The sequence below is a fragment of the Mandrillus leucophaeus genome, unplaced genomic scaffold, assembly GCF_000951045.1.
Source record: "Mandrillus leucophaeus isolate KB7577 unplaced genomic scaffold, Mleu.le_1.0 Scaffold1332, whole genome shotgun sequence".
NCBI classification, from domain to species: Eukaryota; Metazoa; Chordata; class Mammalia; order Primates; family Cercopithecidae; genus Mandrillus; species Mandrillus leucophaeus.
Window position 1 is genome coordinate 154,108 of NW_012101291.1, and position 24,178 is coordinate 178,285.

General features: G+C 42.8%; 1 protein-coding gene across 3 annotated transcripts in view; it reads right to left on the reverse strand.

Moving 5' to 3' along the window:
• TEAD1 (TEA domain family member 1 (SV40 transcriptional enhancer factor)) overlaps nucleotides 1-24,178 on the reverse strand; it is a 273,827-nt gene that overhangs the window by 30,744 nt on the left and 218,905 nt on the right. For 2 of the 3 annotated variants that reach the window (XM_011973033.1, XM_011973032.1), the window contains one exon: nucleotides 11,621-11,794. The exons of the other annotated variant lie outside the window; for it this stretch is intronic. In XM_011973033.1, coding sequence (XP_011828423.1) covers nucleotides 11,621-11,794 — 174 coding nt within the window. The remainder of the gene's footprint in view (nucleotides 1-11,620; nucleotides 11,795-24,178) is intronic. 3 annotated transcript variants of the gene reach the window in all.

Genomic DNA, 24,178 nt, shown 5'->3' on the forward strand with positions numbered 1-24,178 from the left:
AGAGTTGAAGGTTGAAAAAAAAGAAGGATCTGTGGTTTATCAGAAGAGGATGGGAGAAAAAGTAATGTAAGCTTTTGTGCTCATTTTCCAAGCTATCCTATCCTGTGAAATCCATGATTTCATTCCTACCATGTTTTAGGCTTTCAGAGGATTCAGGTATGGTCTTTTGAAGTGAATCCCCCAGTGTTTCCACCCACATATCTCCCTATTCTCCAAGTTCGGTAAGCCCCAGTGGCCATGGGGACCCCTCACCACCTCCCAGTAAGACTCCTTGTCTGTACATGAGTATTCACTGCCCTGAAAACTCCTTCTCACTCCCCTTGCATTGACCAAATTCTATCAAGATTCTGTTTAAATGCCATGTCTTTGTGAGCCTTTCCAGAATGTTCTCAGGGAAAAAGGGTTCCACCTCTGTGCTTCCACAGCAACTTCTGCCCACTTCCACTACAGCTCCTACCCCTCGGTGCTGTCGTTTACCTGCCCACATGTCTGCCATCCCTCACCAGACCCTGAGCCATGAAATCAGAACTTCTCAATCACATCTGCTTCCCAGTTTTCCAGAAGCAAAGTCGAGATTGGCAAATGTTTGTTGAATGACTTTCTGGCAATGAAGTGGCCCAGAAAAGCTTTCGAGTGAGTCTCCTGAGGTCTCCTCCTCCTCCTACGAATTGCTTGCGGATGATTCTTCACAAACTCTCAGGTAGTAATGTGAGCTGGCAATGTGGCAGAGTGCCCTGTGCACAGCAATTTATTTAGGACCATTTACTGATTGAAATAAAATAACTTTCCAGGTAACTTAAAAAAAAAAACCTTGAAAATCTATTATACACATTGCAGCACTGAACAAAGGCCACAGACAGCGTACACTCCCTTGGAAAGGCCTACAAAGAAGTTTGGCATCCAGGGCTCGGGAACCAGGAAGGAACAATCCTAAGCAGCAGTCAACACTGAAAGTGCTCACAAGCTCCAGATATTTTTCTTATGAAAACAAACCAAAATGGGCAGATACACAAATGTATTGATTTCCCTATTCCTGTACTTACAATAGCAGGGCCTGCCTATCAAGAGATTAAAAAAAAAAAAAAAGCTCATATAACTACAGTCTAGCCCCCAAGTACCTCTAAATATCATGATACTTCTCACTAATCTTTCTTCTACTTAAATCATTTCATAACTTAATATTGTTCAGTTAACTTTAAAACTTAACACATTTTGAGATGAGACAGAAGTAGAGAGAAATGGAAAACTTATTGAGCTGAAAGGCCCCTCCTTCCTGATAGCAGTTCAAAACATGTGGAAAGCAAACGATTTCATATTGTTAACTTCCTCTTCCATGAATAGCAACAAGACGTTTGGTTCCAAATGACAGACTCAGGTCTACAATTCCAACCTAAACCATGCAGAATACAATTAGAAACAGGCTGAGACTCCAATGGGGGCAGGGTCTGTTTTGCCGGGTTACTGTTTCTTCTCTTTAAATAAAACCTGGTTTTATGCAGAGTGACTGTCATTTTGTTGAACAAACATGATTTCATTTCTACCAAGACAAAAGAATCTTCTGAAGGCTGTCCTCTTTCCAGGTAACTTGCTTCCCCTTTTTTTTTTTTTAAGACGGAGTCTTGGTCTGTCACCCAGGCTGGAGTGCAGTGGCCGGATCTCAGCTCACTGCAAGCTCCACCTCCCGGGTTCACGCCATTCTCCTGCCTCAGCCTCCCGAGTAGCTGGGACTACAGGCGCCCGCCACCTCGTCCGGCTAGTTTTTTTTATTTTTAGTAGAGACGGGGTTTCACTGTGTTAGCCAGGATGGTCTCGATCTCCTGACCTCGTGATCCGCCCGTCTCGGCCTCCCAAAGTGCTGGGATTACAGGCTTGAGCCACCGCGCCCGGCCTCCCTTTTTTTGTTTTATAAAATATTCTCACATCTGCTATCGTTAGTAAAAGTAGGCTTGCTTTTTCTTCCTTTAAAAATAATAGGTTAAGAAAGTAAATTGGCCAGGCACGGTGGTTCATGCCTATAATCCCAGCACTTTGGGAGGCCAAGGCGGGTGGATCACCTGAGGTCAGGTGTTCGAGACCAGCCTGGCCAACATGGCAAAACTCCATCTCTACCAAAAATACAAAAATTAGCTGGGTGCAGTGGCAGGCACCTGTAATCCCAGTTACTCAGGAGGCTGAGGCAGGACAATCACTTGAACCCAAGAGGCAGAGGTTGCAGTGAGCTGAGATTGCACCACTGCACTCCAGGCTGGGGGACAGAGCGAGACTCCATCTCAGAAAAAAAAAAAAGAAGGAAAGTAAATTAAGTAACTATGCAGACAGTATTGTCTACACTGAATGATCATAATTCCAAGAATTTTAAAATACAAAACATTTTTAAATAAGTATAGGGTAACATCATATATCCTGGTTTCTAGATATGACTAATTTGATAATGATTAGAGAGAAAGAATTATATTAAATGTGTATTTAAAAATTTGTTATAACCTGGCAACATGATACAAATCCATAAGATTTCACTTTTATATTGCTTTCTTCTTTATTATTCCAATCAAAGTTTAAGACTAAGCCTTTATCGTACTAATTATTATTATGAATAGTTTTGGGTTGTAATGTTTATGAATAGAATGTTAAAAGCATATAGCTTTCTTTAGACCAGTGTTTCCAATCTTGACGCCCTTGAGCATTAGGACAGGGAATAGAGTTCTGAGGCCCCTCCAAAGGTATTAGTCTCAACTGCATGTCTTACTTGGCAAAAACCATAATTTTATTTCCTTAAGTAAACTTCATGTAGCTGGAAATTAACTGCTTTTGACAGTCAGCTGTGAGCTACACTTGGGTTTTTGGCCTTCAGGATGCATGACTGAATCATACGTCCTCTAGTTCTGGGAATTCAATCTATGATCAATTCCCAAGGCTGTTGACATTTTCTTACATTAATTGCACTGTCTGCCACGTCACTGGCAATCCATCTGCCTGAAACCCAATGCTGCAGTGAAGCACAGCTTCATCCACTTGGGGGTGGACAGCCTTCTTTCCTAGAGCCTACACAGCACCTGATCATGTTTTGTAAGGAAAAAAGAAGTATGATTACCTGCCAGTGACAAGTGTTTGCCTCACGTATAACAAAGCTGGTTCCAAAACTCCTCTTGAACCATAATAACAATTTCAATGCCACATCAATGTGTAATTTTCTGAGATCGTTTAATTAGGGATTTAAATTTAAGCTAAAATTGAACTGCTATGGTACTATAAAGTGCAAATAACTCAACTAAGGTGTCCATGGAATGGCAAGATGTCTTCTACGCTGGCCAGGGTCAGGTGATAATAACCAATCACAACCTATTCCTCTGCCTAGGGGTGGAGAAGATGCTTTTTTTGTTTATTTGTTTAATTCTACTTCAATTTCTGGGATACACGTGCAGAATGTGCTAGTTTGTTACATAGAAATACGTGTGCCATGGTGGTTTGTGGCACCTACTGACCTGTCCGCTAAGTTCCCTCCGCTCACCCACTACCCCGCAATAGGCCCTGGTGTGTGTTGTTCCCCTCCCTGTGTCCCCATGTTCTCACTGTTCAACTCCCACTTATGAGTGAGAACATGTCACCGGTGTTTGGTTTTCTGTTCCTGTATTAGTTTGCTGAGGATGATGGCTTCCAGCTTCATCCATGTCCCTGCAAAGGACATGATCTCATTCCTCCCTATGGCTGCATAGTATTCAATAATAGACTGGATATAAAGAAAATGTGGCAAAGCGCTTTGGACATCAACTGACAGAAGCATCCCAACTTTAGAACTGTTGAAATGGGAACAAGTCCATGTCTTAGAATTGAAGAAATATGGTGCTTCAACCTTAATAGTAATAATTGCTTCTACAGAGGATGAGGAAGAATCAAAGACTTTTGAATAAGAAGAAAAAATGAAAGCAGATGTAGAGGAACTCAAATAACAAGTGACAATAGAAGATTGCTTTTTGTTTTGTTTTAAATTCCAGTCAATTAACAGCCAGTCAAGGCTGATGAAGATGCCTGGTCTACTCATGCATGGCCTGAGAGAGTAACTGCTACAACTATTTTAGAAAGCAACATGGTTATTTACACACATAACTATGTGTGTAAATCACACCACTGCACTTCAGCCTGGGCAGCAGCACAACACTGTCTCAAAAAAAAAAAAAGATAATTTGAAGTATAATGACATATGGCTAACATGATATTTCATAAAGAATAAAAGTGGAGTGTCAGATTGCATGTATTCCTTGATCAAAACTACATAAACACGCATCACATTAGGTTATATTCATGATGCATTTAGGACTGAATTAAAAATTATATATTCCCAACTGTCTAGAATGTTATACCTTCATAATCATAATATAAAAACAATGCTGCTTTCTCCTTCTAATGGTAGTTGCAGGATCTCACTGACTTGTCTAGTAAGACTTAGACTTGAACTTGAATTTCCTGGTAATGGTAGTTGATTCACCTTATGTTTTGTATTCTTTTACGTGACGGTCAGTCAGGTGTGGCCACAGGACAAAGGAGGAGTTCAGGAAAAAAATTTACTACACTCAAAGGTCCCCAAGACAGGAAACATGGCAGGCTATGAAGGGCCACATGGAAAGATACTGGGGTGGTCAGGAGGCAGAAAACAAGGGGCTAGCTTAGACCAGAGCCTTTCCTGAGCTTTCAATGGACATGGCAGGGGAAACAGAGTGACCAATTAAGGACTGACTAGTTTGAATAACTCCAGCTGGCTCTAAGCTGCAGAGGTGGTCCCTAGCTGTCTGGTACCATTCCAGGGAATGATTAGGGCAGAGGAACACTGCATCTTGGGGTTGGACCAGATAGAGGAGGTCTGGTTCTGGACTGGTTCATGTGCATATGAAAAGCAGGCTCCTGGACTATCCTGTTGGACAGAATCATTTTCCTACTCTAAGAAGTGGCTAGACCCAGAAGGGCCAGTCTTTTCCCAGCAAGAAAGGCTTTTTTAAAAAAATCAGAACATAGTAATATACAGAATACGTATATGAAAATACACCTTAGCTCCCATGTAAACATACACCAGAGCATCCCATAATGACAGGACTTCACAGAGAAACTACCAAGGCTGCTATCCTTCAGCAATTACCATTGGCTTCCATTTAAGTGAAGCTGTGTTGGGATGGTTTCTAGTGACAGAACTGTGCTCCCTGAAGAGGCCATACGCAGGTTTACAGAAAGAGCATGGATTCTGGACTCTAGCAGATCTGGCATTTACTAGCAATACGATGTCACAGAAGTCACTTTGCCTTTGTATGATTCGGTTTCTTCATGTGTAAAGTGGGACTCATCACATGTTCTCATAAGGATTAAATACTATCAAGTATGTGCTTAGCCCTGGCACAGTGCTTGGCTTAAAGAAGGTACCAGTTAAGCGTCAGGTTCAGGTACTGCTGAAAAAGAGAGGAACCTCTTCCCTTCCCTTCCATTCCTGCAAAATCACCTTTTCTCTCTTTGTAATTAAGTATGTTGTGGAATTAAAACACATAGGAGTAAATAAAAAGAAGGCAAAAGAAATAGAAATAAATGAATAAAGAAGCTGTCATGAAAAGGAAAACATAATAAAACTAGAAAAGGCAAAACGCAGAGTCTGTAACACTCAGTAAAAAGAATCCCATTACTCTCTTGACTGAAAAATTGTTAAAACACCGACTATTCCCTACTGCTGCCACAACTAAATTCTGATTCCTTCTCTTTCCAAATTTTTCTACCCACCTATCTTTCCATTACCAGTGAAGACTCAGCTGCAACACACCTCAATGCACCTGAAACATACGTTACACACATCCTGTCTCAGTGCCTTTGCTTACCAGCCCATCTAAGACGTCCCCTGTAATCTGTACCCCAATACTCGCAGACATAATGGCTGAAGGAGAGGAACCCCTAAGATCTTACTGGTGAGAATATAAAATGGTACAACCACATAAAAAAGAAGTTTAGCAGTATCTTAAAATGTTAAACATAGAGTCACCATAGGACCCAGCAATTCCACTCCTAGGTAGCTCCCCAAGAAAGCTGAAACAGTATGTCCACACAGAATTGTCTACAAAGACTCCATAGCAATTATCCATAATAGCCTGAAGTGGAAATGATCCACATGCCTATCAACCAGTGAATGAACAAAGCAAAATGTGGTATATACATCTGATGGGACACTAATTCTACAATAAAAAGGATGCACCTCAAACACAACACAAGTAAAATGAGCCAGCTGCGAAAGATAATACACTGAATGATTTCATTCATATGAAATGTCTAGAAAAGACAAACCGATCTAGACAGAAAGTGGATCCATAGTTACCTGGGACTGGGGGTGGAAATAAGAACTGACTACAAATGGGCACAGGAGATCCTTGTGGGGTGACAGACAAATTCCAACACTGGATTTTAGTATGATTACACAACTCTGTAAATTTTTCTAAAAATCACTAAATTGTACTTTCTCTTTTTTCTTTCTTTCTTTTTTTTTTTTTTTTTTTTTTTGAGAACGTGTCTCACTCTGTCACCCAGGCTGGAGTGCAATGACGCGATCTTGGCTCACTGCAAGCTCCGTCTCCCAGGTTCACACCATTCTCTTGCCTCAGCCTCCCGAGTAGCTGGGACTACAGGCCCCCGCCGCCACACCCAGCGAATTTTTTCTATTTTTAGTAGAGACAGGGTTTAACCATGTTAGCCAGGATGGTCTTGATCTCCTGACCTCATGATCTGCCTGCCTCGGCCTCCCAAAGTGCTGGGATTACAGGTGTGAGCCACCGTGCCCAGCCTAAACTGTACATTTAACATGAGTGATTTTTATAGTATGTAAATTATACCTCAATAAGGCTCTTAAAAAAGATCTTAACAGATAAACAGCCATTCACAGGGGCTTTTAAGGGGTCCCACACCATGAAGGCATGGACAATGTAAAGCTTATATGGTAGAGGGGTGCTCATGCTGGCATCCTTGACTCTGTTATTCATTTATGCTTTGGGGCCTGGGATGCCAGTAGAGTCTTCCACCCTAAAATCAGTGGAGTGACTGCTACTTGGCTCATCGCCATCCCATTTGCCTCAAAGTGTCAACTGGCAGAGCTGAAGTGCCTGCATCTGGGGCTTAAGTGCAGGTACTTTAGGTAACACATAGTATTTTTCCATAGCAAACCCCTCACATGGTCTAGCCTGACCAAGCCCAGGTTGGACGTAGCAGACATTCTGAAAACCGAATTCAGGAACAATCAAATGAACAAGTAAGAGTCAGGCTGATACTGACAGCCTAGAGACTTTAGGCCATTTGAAAAAGAGAGAAGAAAAGGACTAGGTATAGAGCCTCTGTTGTAACAAAAATAAGCACATCTGCTAAGCATACTGCTAAAAGATATTTTGAAGGGGGTGTGAAACGTACTTCAGAAACACCCACTGGAAGCACCTACTGATATCCAATGATAGATATTCTAAATGTAATTCATTCTTACTGAGTCATCAGAGGAAGCCAATGACATTTCAAATTGCAAACCAAATTTAAATTGCCTTCCCTCCTTCATTTTAACATAGTTATGACTGAATTTCTTTATAAAGGTTAAGTATTCCTAACAACTGTACTGAAGGAGTGATGTTTTCTATCACATTCATGGAAGTTCTCCATTTTAATTCTGCAAATCTTAATAAACAAGTATCTGATCTCAGAGTAATTGTTTCTAAATTTGCACATCTCCCATCAGCTACCATACTCTAAACATCTGCAATCTAGACTTCATTATTTGAGGATTTATGACTGAGGGGCTCCACCATGGAAAATATTTATTAAAATCATCCACTGGGTAAAATAAGGGCAATTTTGGAGGCAAAACCAAAAAACACTTTCTAAGCACTCTCTATACTACTTTATATTCAAACAATATGCTAATTATCAGAAATCTTACTTAAAAACAGTTTAATTTGAAATTACTGAAAATGGTTTCTTTTCATAACATTCTATAATTTCTAATTAGCTTTCATTCACATGGATAAACAACCTCTTTTTATACCCTTTAAAATAGTGGCTCTCAAACTTTTTGATCACAGGACCCCCTTAAACTCATAAATAAATTATTGATGCACCAGACAGCCTGACCCTGACCCAAAGTAAATTCCCAGGAGTCGTCTTTCCTGGGTTTTGAATTTGCCGAAACAGGCGTAAACATTCTAGCAGCAGTTTGGTGATCATGTATGATACTGCAAACAGGACCAAAAAAATTATTGAGGACCTCAAAGACCTTTGCTTACTGTAGGTTACATCTATATTTTCTTTATTGGAAATTAAAACTGAGAAAATTTTAAAATATTACTTCATTTTAAGAAATAATAAGCTAACAGGCCGGCGCAGTTGCTCACGCCTGTAATTCCCAGCACTTTGGGAGGCTGAGACAGGTGGATCACCTGAGGTCAGGAGTTCGAGACCAGCCTCGCCAACATGTTGGAACCCCGTCTCTATGAAAAATACAAAAATTAGCTGGGCATGTAATCCCAGCTACTTGGGAGGCTGAGGCAAGAGAATCATTTGAACCCGGGAGGTGGAGGTTGCAGTGAGCTGAGATCGTGCCATCGCACTCCAGCCTAGGGGACAAGAGTGAGACTTCATCTCAAACAAAAAAAAAGAAATAATAAGCTAATTACATGTTGATACACATTTTAAAAAAACATTTAACATGCCTGTATTTTTAAAAAATTAATTAGACAGGTAGTTCTGCTTTACATTATGTGACAGACTCCTCAGATAATAGTGGTCATTTTCCTTTGATACTACATCAAAAGTCAACAAGGAGTAGTAGTTTCTTAATAATAGGCTGGAATGTGGAATCTGAAACCATCTCAATGAATTTTTCCAACTCTGTTACATTTAAATCCATTGCTCTAACACTGTATCAGATTACATTTGTCAATATCATGGTGGATCTTATCAGAAAAGTATTTAAGTATTGAGAAGTTCACTAAGGTAGACACAAATTTCCCAATATTCTAATTTTCATTTGAAAGCCCAAATTTTATGCCAGGCGCGGTGGCTCAAGCCTGTAATCCCAGCACTTTGGGAGGCCAAGATGGGCGGATCACGAGGTCAGGAGATCGAGACCATCCTGGCTAACAGGGTGAAACCCCGATTCTACTAAAAATTACAAAATCTAGCCGGGCGAGGTGGCGGGCGCCCGTAGTCCCATCTACTCAGGAGGCTGAGGCAGGAGAATGGCGTAAACCCGGGAGGCAGAGCTCGCAGTGAGATGAGATCCAGCCACTGCACTCCAGCCTGGGAGACAGAGCAAGACTCCGTCTCAAAAAAAAAAAAGAAAGCCCAAATTTTATCTTTAGCAACAAATAATGTCATTTGTTTTCCTTGATGTGATAGACTCATGTGTTCATTTTCAATGTGTACTCTAGGTTGTAATAAAATTCATGAAGGACTTTTTTTTTTCAACTGCATGAATTTTAGCAGCAGAGCCACTGCTCTGATTCATACTAAAGCAGTTCTATCCCACTGCTTTTGTATCATCAGTGTGAATATAAGCAGAATGCAAAAGGCAAATCATGTCTTGGTATTACAACAAAAATAGTTTTGACCTTGTCAACCCATTAAAATGATATCAAGGAACTCCCTAGGGGTTCACAGGCCACATTTTGAAAGCTACTCTGTTACCATATAACTGATCTCCAACCACCAGCCAAATTACTAGAAGGCAGCCACCAATTCAGAAAAGGAAAATGTGACTGTGATCGCTTTTTCAGGTTGTCCATGTGTATTACTGACCCAACATCCATTATTATAAGTAGAAGGCTACATCTACTATCCAAATTTATTTTTTTGGAACAGGGTCTTGCTCTGTTACTTACGCGGGAGTGCAGGGGCACAATCATAGCTCAGTGCAGCCTCGACTTCCTGGGCTCAAGCTATCCTCCCACCTCAGCCTCCTGAGTAGCTCAGACTACAGGTGTGCACCACCACATCTGGCTAATTTTGTATTTTTCATAGACAGGGTTTCGCTATTTGGCGCAGGCTGGTCTCAAACTCCTGAGCTCATGTAATAACCCTGCCTCAGCCTCCCAAAGTGCTGGGATTACAGGCGTGAGCTACTGTGCCTGGCCTACCAAATTTCAATATGGAAGCACAAAATGATAAAAGATACAAAACAAGCTAATTTAATATGCAAATTTCCTTCCAAGGAACCTAAAACATAAATTTTTCTTTAATTCATCCATTTGTTCTCACATCTGTTGGGCTTTTTTGTGTAGGGTTCTTGCTTGGTATAGAGATACGAAGAGGCTAAGGTTGACAGATCCTGTGGTCAGGGTCCACAAGGGATTAAGCAACAAGGAAAGAGAGCAGAGACACTGAAGTCACACAGATCTGATGTCAAGCTCCAGGTACCCAACCCACAAGCCTGTCTCTGGTGATCTGTGAGCCTTTTTTCCTAGGTGGAGCTGAGGCAAATTCCACCGAAACCTTGGAGGATGAAATGAAATGCACGTAAAGCATTCAGCACAGCTCCTAGCACAAAGCAAGCATATAAATGGAAGCCACTATATGAATAAGGTCCCCTGTGGCAGAGTCCAGAGGAAGGGGGACACATTCAAACAATCATGACACAGCGTGGGAAGTGATGACCAAATGCAATGGGAGTAGAAGAGAAATCAATGGTCTGCTTACATGGGGAAGGTTCTATTATAGTGGAGCTATTGTCTCACGGAAGAGAAGGAGCTGGCCCAGTGGTACAGGCAGAAAGGAGCAGAAAGTCCATCTAGACAAACAGAAGGCGGAGCATAGACTGGGCAGGTGGGGCAGCAGGGGTTTGGCAGGATACAAGAGGAAGCTACCCTGGAACCATGTCGCTAAGGGTCTTTAATGCCATGCTAAGGAGCACAAACATTTACAATAGTTTAAAAAAAAAATGTGTGTAAAGGCTGAGGAATCATAAACGCGCAGTGCTAGCAGGTTATCTGGTCTACTGGTGCGCCTAATGCCTCAGCACACACACATTATCCTTATGCCCATTCTGACCCATTAGCATTCCCCTGGCCCAAGCCTCACTAGTGCCGAAGGAGTGGCAAAGCTCCTCTCAGAGGCTCTGGAACATCAGCAAAGCTGCAGCAGCCAGGGGAATTTGCCCATCATTTTAAAGCACAAATAAAGTATACACTGGACAAAGCAATTCTATTTCCTGTCTGATGCTTACAAAATCTTGAAGCGTGTAACTTTATCTTCATCCCAGCTCCAGATCCTGCACATCAATGGAATTTATAGATTGCTCTGATTAATGGAGAAGAAACAGAAAGAGGGTACAGTGCCTCACATTTTCAATTATTACTCCAGCCATCTGTAAGTGAAGTCCAAAGAGGCTGCTTGTCCCTCCTGCCCTTTGGCAGGGACAGAGAATGTCACCCAGGTGTGCCATGTGGATGCACAAGGCCGGCATGAGGACCATTCACAGGTGTGAGTCCGTGCTCCCTTGGCAATTGTGCAGAAGCACATGAAGGTGCACTCAGTGTAAATCCACAGCCAGCTGTGCTGCACTGTGCTCACTTAAGAGATGTGACCATGCAGACAAAAACCACGGAAATCACAGCAATGTCTTACTCACCCAGAATTTTACGAGGAAGAAGGCATTTTGAGGGCCCTTTCCAAACAGTTCCTTTAAGCCACCTTTCTTTTCAGGAAATTTGTCATAAATCTGACGAATGTCCACTGATTCAAGCAACGGGTCACTGTAAGAATGGTTGGCATGCCCAATGTGCACGAAGAGGTGTTTGTTGTACTGTAAGAAACCAAAAGAAACATTCCCATTACAAACTCTTTGATCAACCTGGGACTCATCCATCTTGAACTGGATAAAGAGCAGTAGTACCAAAATTCTGGAATTAGGCTTTTGAGCCTAGGATCAATGCTTCTGAAATGATGAGCATGTTTAGAAAAGCGATTATAGCTTAGGGTGGAGACAATCATTGTTTTTTACTGACAAGGACTTGTATTTTCCGAAATACCTAAAAAAGGCTTTTTTTTGCAGACACATTAATTACAACAGCTTAAGTTACCCAGCTATCAAACCAAGAAACAATTATATTACCCAATTTCACCTGACAAAACTGAAAATGACAGTGATACTCTTTGGAGTCCAATAAGAAATCTGTGTGCAGTTAGCTCATGTCATAACCCAGAATGCACTTCTTGTCTCAGCTCTCCTGGAACAGCGTGGATACAGTGATCTTAGCAATGGTACCCACTTCCTTCTTCCAGTAGGAGTACGAGTGCTGAGCCTCTTTGTCACCAGTCCCCTTAGTAACCAATCCAAAACTTCTGCATAAGGACTGCTCAATATGTCACTGTCAGTGCAAAGTTAGGATTGGGGTATAGATCACAGAGAAAATCTACAAGGCCATACATGGCTGATGAAAAAGAACATAGGTCACTCATTCATGACAAAACAAACAAAAACCTCTAAACCACGTTAAGTCATTTCACTCACAAAGTGAACCCTTTTCTTCCCCTTGCTTTGGGATAAGACATGGTAACTGGACCACAAAGGAGTGTGTCCAAACCAATGGGTCTCAACCCAGGCTACATCAGAATAACCAAGGAGCATTTAAACATCACAAAGGCCTGAGCACAATCTAGATTAAACTGGAATGTCTGAGAATGAGGTCAAACATCAGTAATTTTTAAAGCTTCTTCAGCGAATTCCAATATACAGCCAAATTTGAGAACCACTGGTCTAGACGCTGTACTCCAGAGACCCTTCAGGCATGCCTCTCCCACTGCATAGGCAGTAACACCAACATAATGTGACACAGACCAAGAAACCTGGGGATGCAGGGGCTCCATGGGCCTCAGAACCAAATAGATTTCAATGAGAAACTCCATCTGCCTTCTTTATCTAGCAGTCCAAGTCTGCTCACATTCCAAGTTAAACTGGCAATTCTCCAACTACTATACTGAGTACTAATCTATTCCACAGGAGGTCCCAAGTAACAGAAGGCTTGGGCAAAGCTGAGTATTATACATGGGTTAAGAATATACGGTCCCTGGAACCTAATCATCGGGGCCTGCTTTAAAAAAAAACAACAAAACAAGATTGTGTGGTAGACTCATCCTGCTCAAGTACAATACACTGTGCCTAAGGCAAATTAGCTATGATACTGGGCAAGTGCCTCTCAAGTCTCTAAAATGGGGACCGTGATAGCATTCACTTCACTGGATTGTTACAGGGTTTAAATAAGACACTCCACAGACTTCACCAGGGATCCTAGATCTAACAAGAATAAGCACTCAATAAAATCTAGCTATTATTGTTTTAATAAGACTTCTCCTCTTAGAGATTCAAAGTAAATATTAGAGTATTAAAAGCAGTGCCACTGACTGAGCGTGGTGGCTCATGCCTTTAATATCAGCACCTTGGAAGGCCAAGGAGGGAGAATCATTTGAGCTCAAGAGTTCGAGAACAGCCTGGACAACACAGTGAGACCTCAGCTCTACCAGAAAAAAAAAAAAAAAAAAATTCACCAGGTGTGGCGGTGCATGCCTGTAGTCCCAGCTACTTGGAGGCTAAGGCAGGAGAATCACTTGAGCCTGGAAAATCAAAGGTGCAATTGCAATGGAGCTATGATCATGCCACTGCACTCCAGCCTGGGCAACAGAGTAAGACCTTATCTCTTAAAAAGGCACTTCCATAAAAAAACATTTTTAAACATATAATCTAGAGTTTCTCAAACTCGATCACAAAATCCTGTGAAATAAATCCTGAAGGAGTACTGGTTTAAATCTATAACCTGCTACCCACATGGATCTCTGGCCACCATGCCAAAAGACAGGAGGCTGGACACTCCATCTGATGCCAGTGTTGCATATAGGGGCAGTGCAACTGGGGCCAGTATCTTTTGGAAGAGGACCAGGTCCCTCTCCTATTCAACATCAGAGTGGTATCTTTTCCAAAGCTTCAAAAATCCTAAAAGATATCAGGTGAAGTAAAAAAGAGGACCCTATCAAGCTCTGACATGGATGCAGCTGCATGGACTAGCTGCCTGGCATTAAGACAGAAGCTGGGAGATACTATAAAACAATAGTGTATGCCTGAGAAGTAAGAAAATATTTTTAAAAAGGTTAAAAGTAAAAGTGGGAAGAAATTATTTTTAAACAGGTTAAAAGTAAAAGCTACTGTGTTAGGGAAGTGAGACTTGGGGGTGGGAAGAGGTGAGATTATAAGTGTAGGAGGGAATATCTTTGAGCTTTTTATACATTTTCTCAAATGTTGCCACATCACTTTTTCCAATTATAAACAACAGCCCATGGAAATGTATGAGGCACAGTCATAGCTGCTAAGAAACTTCTGGTCTTTCTAGTCTCAGTGGGAAAAAGTGAAAAAAAAAAAAAAAAACACAGGCAAAGGTGTGGGCACAGATGCTGGTATAAAGGCAATCAGAAACACAAAGTGGAACGTGGAGTACACAGCAAAAAGCACTGTTTCTTTATTACCTAGACAACTGGCTATGTATCCATCCATCCAACCCTGATTTGTAACTTCTGCTTACAGCTAGCTCTCAGACCTCCCCAGTTCTGGAAGGCACCGTTTCTGTCTATTCTAGTGCCTTCTGCAGGGAGTGAATTTACGGGAGGCATGAGACACAAGCCTTGGGGACCCCCTGAGCTGAATCTGAGTCTCCCTTCAGGCTCCTCACTCCTAGCTGTTCTGCCTCGCTAGCTGCCCCAGGCCAAGTCAGAGCTGGGATGAAGTTGAGAAGCTGGGAAACTTGAAGTCTTTGCGCTTAACATCAAAATGTCCCTTGCACTGCACTGCACTGGTGGAAATGGGGACCATGGCCCTGACATCCACAGTCAAGAAGGTGAATGGGGGTAAAATCTACCACATACCGATGGGGACCATGAAGGTGCACCTGAAAAGCAAGGTGCTGAGTGTAAAGCACAAAAGCCTTGGAGTCAGACACAAACCTGAAACCTCAGACTTCTCATCTGTGCAATGGGGATATAATAGCTATAATATTTGCAACATATGTGAATATTAAAGGAACTAATGCTCAGAAAGTGCTCGGCATAGGACCTGGCATATAAGAAATGTTTGACAGGGGCTGGGATTGGTGGCTCACACCTCTAATCCCAGAATTTGGGAGGCCGAGGAAGGTGGATCACTTGAGGTCAGGAGTTCGAGACCAGCCTGGCCAACATGGAGAAACCTCGTCTCTACTAAAAATACAAAAATTAGCTGAGTGTGGTGGCACGCACCTGTAATCCCAGCTACTTGGGAGGCTGAGGCAGGAGAATTGCTTGAACCCAGGAGGCAGAGACTGCAGTGAGCCAAGATCACACCACTACACTCCAGCCTGAGCATAAGAGACTCCATCTCAAAACAAAATAAAACAAAAAAAAGAAGCGTTCATGTTCAATAAATTATAGCTAAAATGACCATTGTTATAGTTTATTATCATGTGAGATTCACTAGATCCTGAGGTAGAAGCAAAAGAACTTTCCTGCTTTTGCTATCCCTCCTGCCTAGTTTAAAAAAAAAAAAAAAAAAAAAAAGAAACAAGAGCTGGGAACAAGCAGTGAAGCCAAGTGACTGTTCAAATCCCTGATCGTGGCCCACTCATAACCAGCTGCTCAGGGTGTGGGCCTCTCACCTGTGCCTGAAGGAAGGCAGAGAACTTGTGTCCACTGGGCACTGTGAACAATGGTGTTGCTTATAGATGTGATCTCAGGTAATCTTTGCCTCATGATGCTGCTGGAGGTGGATTTAATTTAAATTATTTCACAGACAAGGAAATAGAAGCTTAGAGATGAACTGACTTGCCTGAGGTCATACATCCAGGAATAGTCCTGGAGTTAATAAAACTTGGATCTGTCAACACCACAGCCCTTGCGTTTGCTGCAAACATCAATCACACTGTCCCCCACAAGAAAATGTCTAAGCCTTTCCAACACCGTTAAACCAACGTTTTTTGAAAGTTGATTTGGGAAAGGAACAACAACAAAAAAACTAAACCATGTTTTAAAGCTTCTATGAAGTTAAATTGGAATTATGGACAAACATGATTCACAAACGCATCAGACAGAGTCCACAAAGGTTTCTATTTTGACCAATTTACCTCTGTGTTCAAGGCTGAAATGAACAGAGAAGGGCAGGCTGTCTTTGCCAAAGGAAATTGGGCACTGTCTCTACAAGGCTGGTGACTTGAAACCAAACTCTGACCATTGGCATCTGAGTGGCTTCACTGCTGCCAAGAGGTGGTGACTCTGTTTCTAAGAATACAAAGTACTACAGAAGGTGCCCTAGAGACCACAGCATTGAAACAAACAGACCACCCTCTCTACTTCATTCAACCTGGGTAGGTCAGGAATCCTTCTGTCCCCAAATCCAGAAGGCTGAAAGGAAGATATCTATATGTTGGGTTCAAGTTTTAATGAAATTAATCTAAAAATCATTTGGTGAGGCTCTATTTCCAGTCTTGCCAGTTGTCCTTATAAGGGAAGTGTGCTAAGGTGGATTATTTATTTGCTTCCCTCCTTCCCAAATAAATCCCATTTCTTCTCCAGCAATGGTGGTTTCCCCAAAAGTGAAGGTGGCACATAAAACAAAAAAGGGCAATTCTGTTCTATAGGGCACAAAACAAACACTCATAAAAGAAAACAGGCATTTGGAAGCAAGATATGAGCAGAAAAAAGGTGAATGTCAATGACTCACATATACAAGGCCCAAGACTAGATTTCCTCAATATCCAAAGCTGAGGCTAATTTTGACTTCTCCAAAAGAATCCCCTAGGCACTCAGTAGAGGCACAACTGATAATCAACATCTCGAGGTCAACGATGGAAAAGGTACTCACTCTGCCTGTTTCTTCTATAGATTTTAGTAGAATGAACCAGCACACCTATCATCCATCATATATGCCAGGCACTGTGCTAGGCACCAGGCATCCATGAGCTAACAACGAAGTGCTCATCTTCGTAGAACCTAGAGTGACTGTACAGAGCAAGCTTATTGCCTCTAAGAATTGTATCTTTCCCAAATAAATATATGTTCTCATAAATTCCTACAGAGAAGATGGGGATAATAAATACAGTCAATACCACTTCTATATATCACATTAACTAAATCAGCATTTATCGGCTCTTTTTATACGAATGACCTTATTCTCCAACATTAAACATACAGTATTGTTCATTAGCAAGGAGAAAACATATGGAAATCACCTAGAAAACATGAATAAAGTTTCACAAGTCCAAGGCAAAAACCGTAAAGAACACCAAGTTACCCACTATACATGAAAGCAGAACACTCTTTCAGATATTTATCAGAAAACTGACCTTCCTTGCAACTTGTTCGCAGGGAGCTAGAGAAGGATATGTTCCTACAAAATGAGGGAATAAATTTTAAAAAGAGATGGGGCCTCACATAGAAGAAAGGTGAAGAAACCAGCCAGGTCAGCAACCAGTCCAGAGTGGATCCATGCAGCTGAGAACTCCTGGCAGGATGTCACCAAGAGAATAGACCTGATTTATATCTCACCATCTGGAGAAGAACGTAAGAGTTCTCCTGGAAACTTTGAGGATGAATTGGTGTAGGTATGTAAAACTGAACAATTTTTTTAAAAGACAACCATATACCCCAGAAAAAAAAAAAAAGTTTTACAATTAAGAAAATGGTTCCAATATATAACATTAACCACGCTGTGTGCAAAATTTATATGGGTTTGTAAAATTAACTGAATGTTAATTTTTTTTAACGTGATATAAGTACATAAGGGGACTGAAAGGAAGATGGGTAGTGGGGGCATATACTAAATTTGGAGAACTAAATCGTAGTCTTCTATGTTAAGAAGTCAATAGATGAGGCCTAAAATCAATGGAATAAGATATACAATACAAGCATGTTATTTAGAAAGGTGGAGGTAAATATATTAATACAAAGACATGGCTGAAAAAGCTGCAAACAATGGTCCCCAAAAAGTAGAACTGGGAGGTGAGGAGTCATGAAGCAGCAGAATACTGCTTTTCCTATGGGCCATGCACTTCAATTTGGCTTACACTATTATTTTATTAAATAAACCACCAATCAAAAACTATCTTGAAAGATTATGGAGTTTTTCTGAGGAAGGGAAAGAACCGTAAAAGGAAGCAAAAAACACTACTTCAGGATGTTTATTCTGTGTTGGCCACAAGTTCCTTGGGCTCTAAAGGAGCTCGGGTCAGCCTGCAAAGCCTTCCTACAGCTCAAATGCTCAGGACAGCTGGACAGGAGCTGGGATGCTTGTCTGCAGGTAGGGTTCACCAAAAGGACAGATGTTGCACCAGTAAAACCCTACATGGATCAAGGATGCCATGCGGTACCTGATGCCATCTGAATATGTGGATTTCTATTTTGACTTGGAGAAATGTCCATTTTCTCTTTCTATTGCTATCATCCCTCCAGTTACTCTTCATAGCAGTTGCAAACAAAAATAAAGGTGAATGCAACCCTCGAAACGCAACCATTCACTTGCAAAGGGCTTCTGAGATACCCTGGGGGTTTAATAAAGGACTTCGTCTTCCTTCAAAGCTGCTCTATGACGTCACTTTGTTTTCTGGTCCTTGCTGTTCTTTGCTGCTTAGCGAGCCTGCAGTGAGGAGTGATGAGCACCTGGACTGTGGAGTCAGGAGGGATCTGGGTTTGAATTCAAACAGTGGCACCACTTCCCAACTGAGTCATCCAGGGCAAGTGATTATAGCCCTCTCTGCTGCAGTTTCCACATCCATAGTGGAAATACGTATACTTAGTAGAAATATAATGCAGGAATAATAATAGTACCTACTGTATCAGAGTGTCAAGAATATTAAATGAGATAATGCAAGGAACACATAACACCATACATAGCACATAATTTGTTGTTGTTACTTTCTGGAAGAATCATGATGTTTCTTTACTTTGGACGAAATAATGTGAAATTAATACTGTCCCTCTGATAACAAAAAAACTGGACATATTAAAACTTAAAGCAGAAATGAAGAGAGGGAAAGTTTCAGACACATTAAGGCGATTCCTACTGTTCTGATGTTACCATCGGTGCTAGGGTGCAGGGTAGCGGCAGTGCAGGGAAGTCTTGTGGGGTCTGGCCTCCGCATTTCCCTCAGGCACACAGTACCCTTTCCAGATACCTGCTTCCTACCTTCCTCTAAGGCATGCAAAGTCTGTTCCCAAAAGTGGTGTGGGGGCAGCCTAGGAGGTTGCCCATCACTGTAGATGAAACAAATCACAACGTACAACTTCCAACAGTGGTCATTGGGGCTTTTTTCTCTTTTTAAAAGGACTGCCAATACATTCTAGCGATCTCTGATGAAGGCAGTTCAATCTTTGTGGAAAAGGAAGAAAAAGCCCTACTACAAATCTGCTAGTTCTCGGCATCCGCGAGGTGCCCTCAGACACACTGGACCCTGCACTGCACCATCCAACCTGAAGATGGCAGTCTTTTCCTAAACTTGTTCCAAAAATTCTAAGTATTTGAAGAACGTAGTGAAACCTTGAAAAATGACTGCTGTCAAATAATACCAAGAGAAAAATTATAATCCACTTAGGAATTTAAAGAAATCAAGACAAATAACTCATGTCAAGGGATGCTAATGTACAAGCTGGAACAGAACAAGGACAAATCGCCTACATTTACTTCTTGTCACGGTCCTGCCGGGAATGTCTGTACAGCTACCCCCCAAGGCAGGCTGGGCAGCCTGCGGTGGCCCCTGGGGGGATAAGGAACAGCTGCAGAGCCAAGCCAAGAAAGGTTCCCGCACATTCAGCCCAGGAGCTTGCCTATCTGTGCTCACGGTTCCTGCCCAGGAGAAAGCGATTCTGAAGTGAGTTCTCTCCTCAGCTCACTGTTCAGGGCACCAGCTCTGTTCTGGCCACCTGGCCCTGACATGCCACTTCATCCTATGCCCCTCGCTCTTTCCAGAGAGAAACATGAGAAACAAGAAACAAGTGAATCTCTCCTTCCAGGATCTCACACCAAGATGCATCCTTCCCACCTCCCACTCCCAGCACCATCTCCACAGAGGGCCTACTGCTTCCTTAGACAAGAGTATGTCTTCCCCACAGAAGTGCAGCTGAAAGGCCCACCAGCTGAGTAAGCAACCAGGAAGGTAGGTGCATGGGGTGCCGACCTGCCAAAGAAAGCAGAGGGGGCCTGGCTGGGGCATCTGCGAAATGTCTATAGAACCCGGATTTTCAGATGCTTTCAGTGGCCTCCTTCCCAAAGGGTAATGAAGAAAGAGAGGGAGTGGCCAGAGCATCTCAGAAACACTGTGTACAAAGCACCAGCAGACAGGCTGCCGCCACAAGAGGGTGTGCCCTGGGCCTGGAGGGGCTCACAGGTGGCTCGGCAAGGGCTCAGGTTTGTGAGGGGCACAGGGGAGCTCCACACTGAACCATCGTCCCCTTCCCCGGGAGACACTCCATCCCCTATGTCCTACTGGAAGACCAGGCTTAGAAAAATATGAGAAAAACCTGAGATAAATTCAAGGACTGAGCACAGCCAACTGTCAGACCAGCTGCAGCCTTCCTCCCCAAACCTGGAAGGACAAATGTACTTTCCGATCACTTATTCCAAAGCATGAGATGGGCACATTAATGACACCTGGGTTAGAATATCTAGGCTCTGCTATTTTTGAGCTGAGTGGCTTGAGGCAAGTTGCTTAACCTTTCTGGGCCTTGGCTTCCTCATCTGAGCAGTGATGAACCCTAGCCTGTATTCAAGGTCAAATGAAACAGTCAATGTGAAAGTTCTGCCCAGGCCACACAGAGTCGCATAGATGCTGGTGACCTAGCTTACTGGCATGAGATCACTTCCAAGCCCTGAACTACGGGAGAGAAGGAGCCTCTTTTCTGAAGGACCAGAAACCAGATGTTCAAACAGCCGTTCTCCACACCAAGATGGAGCAACTGCCTCGGCAGCCACTATAAAACTAGGAAGCTTCTCCAGAGACACCGGTGCCCTTCTCCGTCCTGCCCAGGATAAAGGCAAGAACCCTCCTGGCAACCGGAAATTGAAACCTTGCTGCTGCTTCTTTTTTATTTATTTGTATTTTAGAGACAGAGTCTCTTCTGTCACCCACGCTGGAGTGCAATGGCACGATCTCAGCTCACTGCAACCTCTTCCTCCCATGTTCAAGCGAATCTCCCACCTCAGCCTCCTGAGTAGCTGGGATTACAGGCACCTGCCATCATGCCCAGCTAAGTTTTGTATTTCTGTAGAAGCGGGGGTTTCACCATGTTGGCCAGGCTGGTCTTGAACTCCTGACCTCAGGTGACCCACACACCTTGGCCTCCCAAAGCACTGGGATTACAGGCAAGAACCACCGAGCCCAGCCAAAACCTTGCTTCTTATCTTGTGTCTCCAACCTAACCCCCATGCACAGTCATCCCCTCTTCTTTCTTCCACAGGCCTCATCAATGTCATATGTCCTTAGAGCTGTCCTGATCACATTTTCCAAACCAAGACAGGATCTGTGTTCTGACAAAGGAATTTTAGTTATCTGTGAATTTAGGCCATTGAAAGAAGTATAAAAATGTGAAATTAAATCATCCTTGGGCTCACATTTGACCAACTGCCTTTAGGAAAAAGAATCATGTTATCTGCAGGACATATTTGCAGACCTTCCATGCGGGCTCGACCACAGGCCTGCCAGTCCCCCAGAGGGGAGATCTTGGGCTCCCTCTGACTATGAAGACTGTTAACTCCCACCTCCACATCCAGGAGGTCCAGCCCCTTAGAAATAAAGGTAAGGGCCAGGACACCAGGCAGCAACACTCACTTCCTTCTGGCTGAGGGGGCTGCCATCACTAAGCCCAGTGCCCCTTCAGGAACTCTCTCCTCTCCTGGAGCCCAAATGAAATGTCCATCTGTGGATGGAGAACCATCCCTGCCCTTCCCATTTTCCGTTTTCCAGATAATGGGGTGTCATTTCTCATACACTGTGAAATTCAGACAAAGTTTAAATAGTCAACCCTGCCATCTATTAGCCAGGTCCCAGGTGAAGTTACTTAAACTCTCTGAGCTTTCCTGTCTCCAATACATATTTCAACAAGCTTATTTTGAGAATGAAAGGCAAAAGCATTATTACCAAGTCAGTTCTTAGCAGTCCTGCTTCCTCTTCTGTTGCAGGACTCTTCAAATTATATCGGCATCCTTGGTCTCAAACACCCAGTCATTACCATTTATCCTCCTCTTCTCACAGCTCATTAATCCACAAGGCTTTTTAATTTTATCTCCGTAACATCTCTCCCCTCTGCCATTTCCTCAGCCACGGTCCCTGCCCTGGTTTGGTCCTCATCAGCCACCAGCTGGCCAACAGTACAGTTTCCTCCAGCCCTGGCTCTCTCCTGAAGCACAAATTAGATCACATCCTCGCTTTAAAAAGCAGGGTGAGGTAGGAGAATACATATTCATCTTAGACTGTATATGCATTAAAATCTACAAAGCCTCATAAGAGAATAGTAACAGTGGCTACCTACTTAAGGGTAGGATAGGAATGAGAAGGAAGAGACGTCTCCCTTCCATTCTCTTATGCTTGGAGATTTTTTGACCACATAAATTTACTACCTCTATGAAAAGTTTAATTGATTTTAAAAATTAACTGAGGCCGTGCATGGTGGTTCACATCTGTAATCCCAGCACTTTGGGAGGCTGAGGCAGGCAAATCACTTGAGGTCAGGAGTTTGAGACCAGTCTGGACAATATGACAAAACCTTGTCTCTACTAAAAGTTCAAAAATTAGCCAGGCATGGTGCCTCACGCCTGTAATCCCAGCTACTTGGGAGGCTGAGGCAGGGAAATTGCTTGAACCCGAGAGGTGGAGGTTGCAGTGAGTCATGGTTGCGCCACTGCACTCCAGCCTGGGTGACAGAGCAAGACTCCTTCTCAAAAGTAATTGAAAAATATTGACTCCTGTTAGAATTTCAGTAGAGTCCAAAGCACCTAGTGAGCACATTCTTGCAAGCTTGATCCCTGTCCAGATCTCTGGCTCAATTTCCTTTCACATTACTGTAAGACATTCAGGTTCAGAAGCATTTGTGGAGTGCTCAGTATGTTCAGAGATATTACTAAATATAATTATCACAGTGAGCGTGGCAGCGATCCTGTTATGTCCACTTAAAGCAGACTGGAAACTGAGGCTGAGCTGTGAGGTAATTTGCCCCAAATCTCAAACAGCTGCTAAGAATTCTAGTATCAGTCACCTCTTTGCTGCAACTAGAGCATGATGAAAGACAGGCTCTAAAGCAGCGGTCCCCAGCCTTTTTGGCATCAGAGACTGGTTTTGTGGAAGACAATTTTCTATGGGTTGGAAAAGGAACTCAGAGGAAACCCAGAGTAACCATCTACCCAGTGTGGAAGGCCCTCAGAGGTCTGGCCTTGCTTGGGGAGCTCCTACTTTACAGACAGCTATTTTTAACTTTCGAACTTTGTCTTTATTTCTTCAAAAGTACAGTGATGTGGTTAAGAATACAGACTGGTGGTAAACCTTGGCACAGTCACCGTTCTTGGAGATAGATCTTGATAACTTTATTTAGCGTTTCTGAGCCACGGTTCCTTTATGTATAGACTGGACATAATGCTCAGCATACTAAAACAGAGCTCATAAATGCTGGTGATGATCATTATTGACATAATATATAAATAAGTTTCTTGGTTGGGTATGGTGGCTCACACCTGTAATCCCAGCACTTTGGGAGGCTGAGGTGGGTGGATCGCTTGAGCCCAGGAGTTCAAGACCAGCTTGGGCAACATGGTAAAACCCCATCTCTACTAAAAATACAGAAATCAGCTGGGTGTGGTGGCGCATGCCTATAGTCCCAGCTACGTGGGAGGCTGAGATGGGACGATCCCTTGAGCCTGGGACGTCGAGGCTGCAGTCAGCTGTGATTGTGCCACTACATTCAAGCCTGAGCAATGCAGTGAGACCCTGTCTCAATTAAAACAATAAAAATAAAAATAAATCAGTTTCATATGTTGAACGAATGTGTGCCTTCCCTGATTGGGTTTATTCCTGTACTGTATCACGGAACTTCTCTTCTGCAAGGCAGTGAGTGCTTCCTCAAAATCTAAAGAGAACAATCTCTTTGCCTCTTTCTCCACCCCCAACTCTTCCCTCCTCTGGTTGTGTAACTC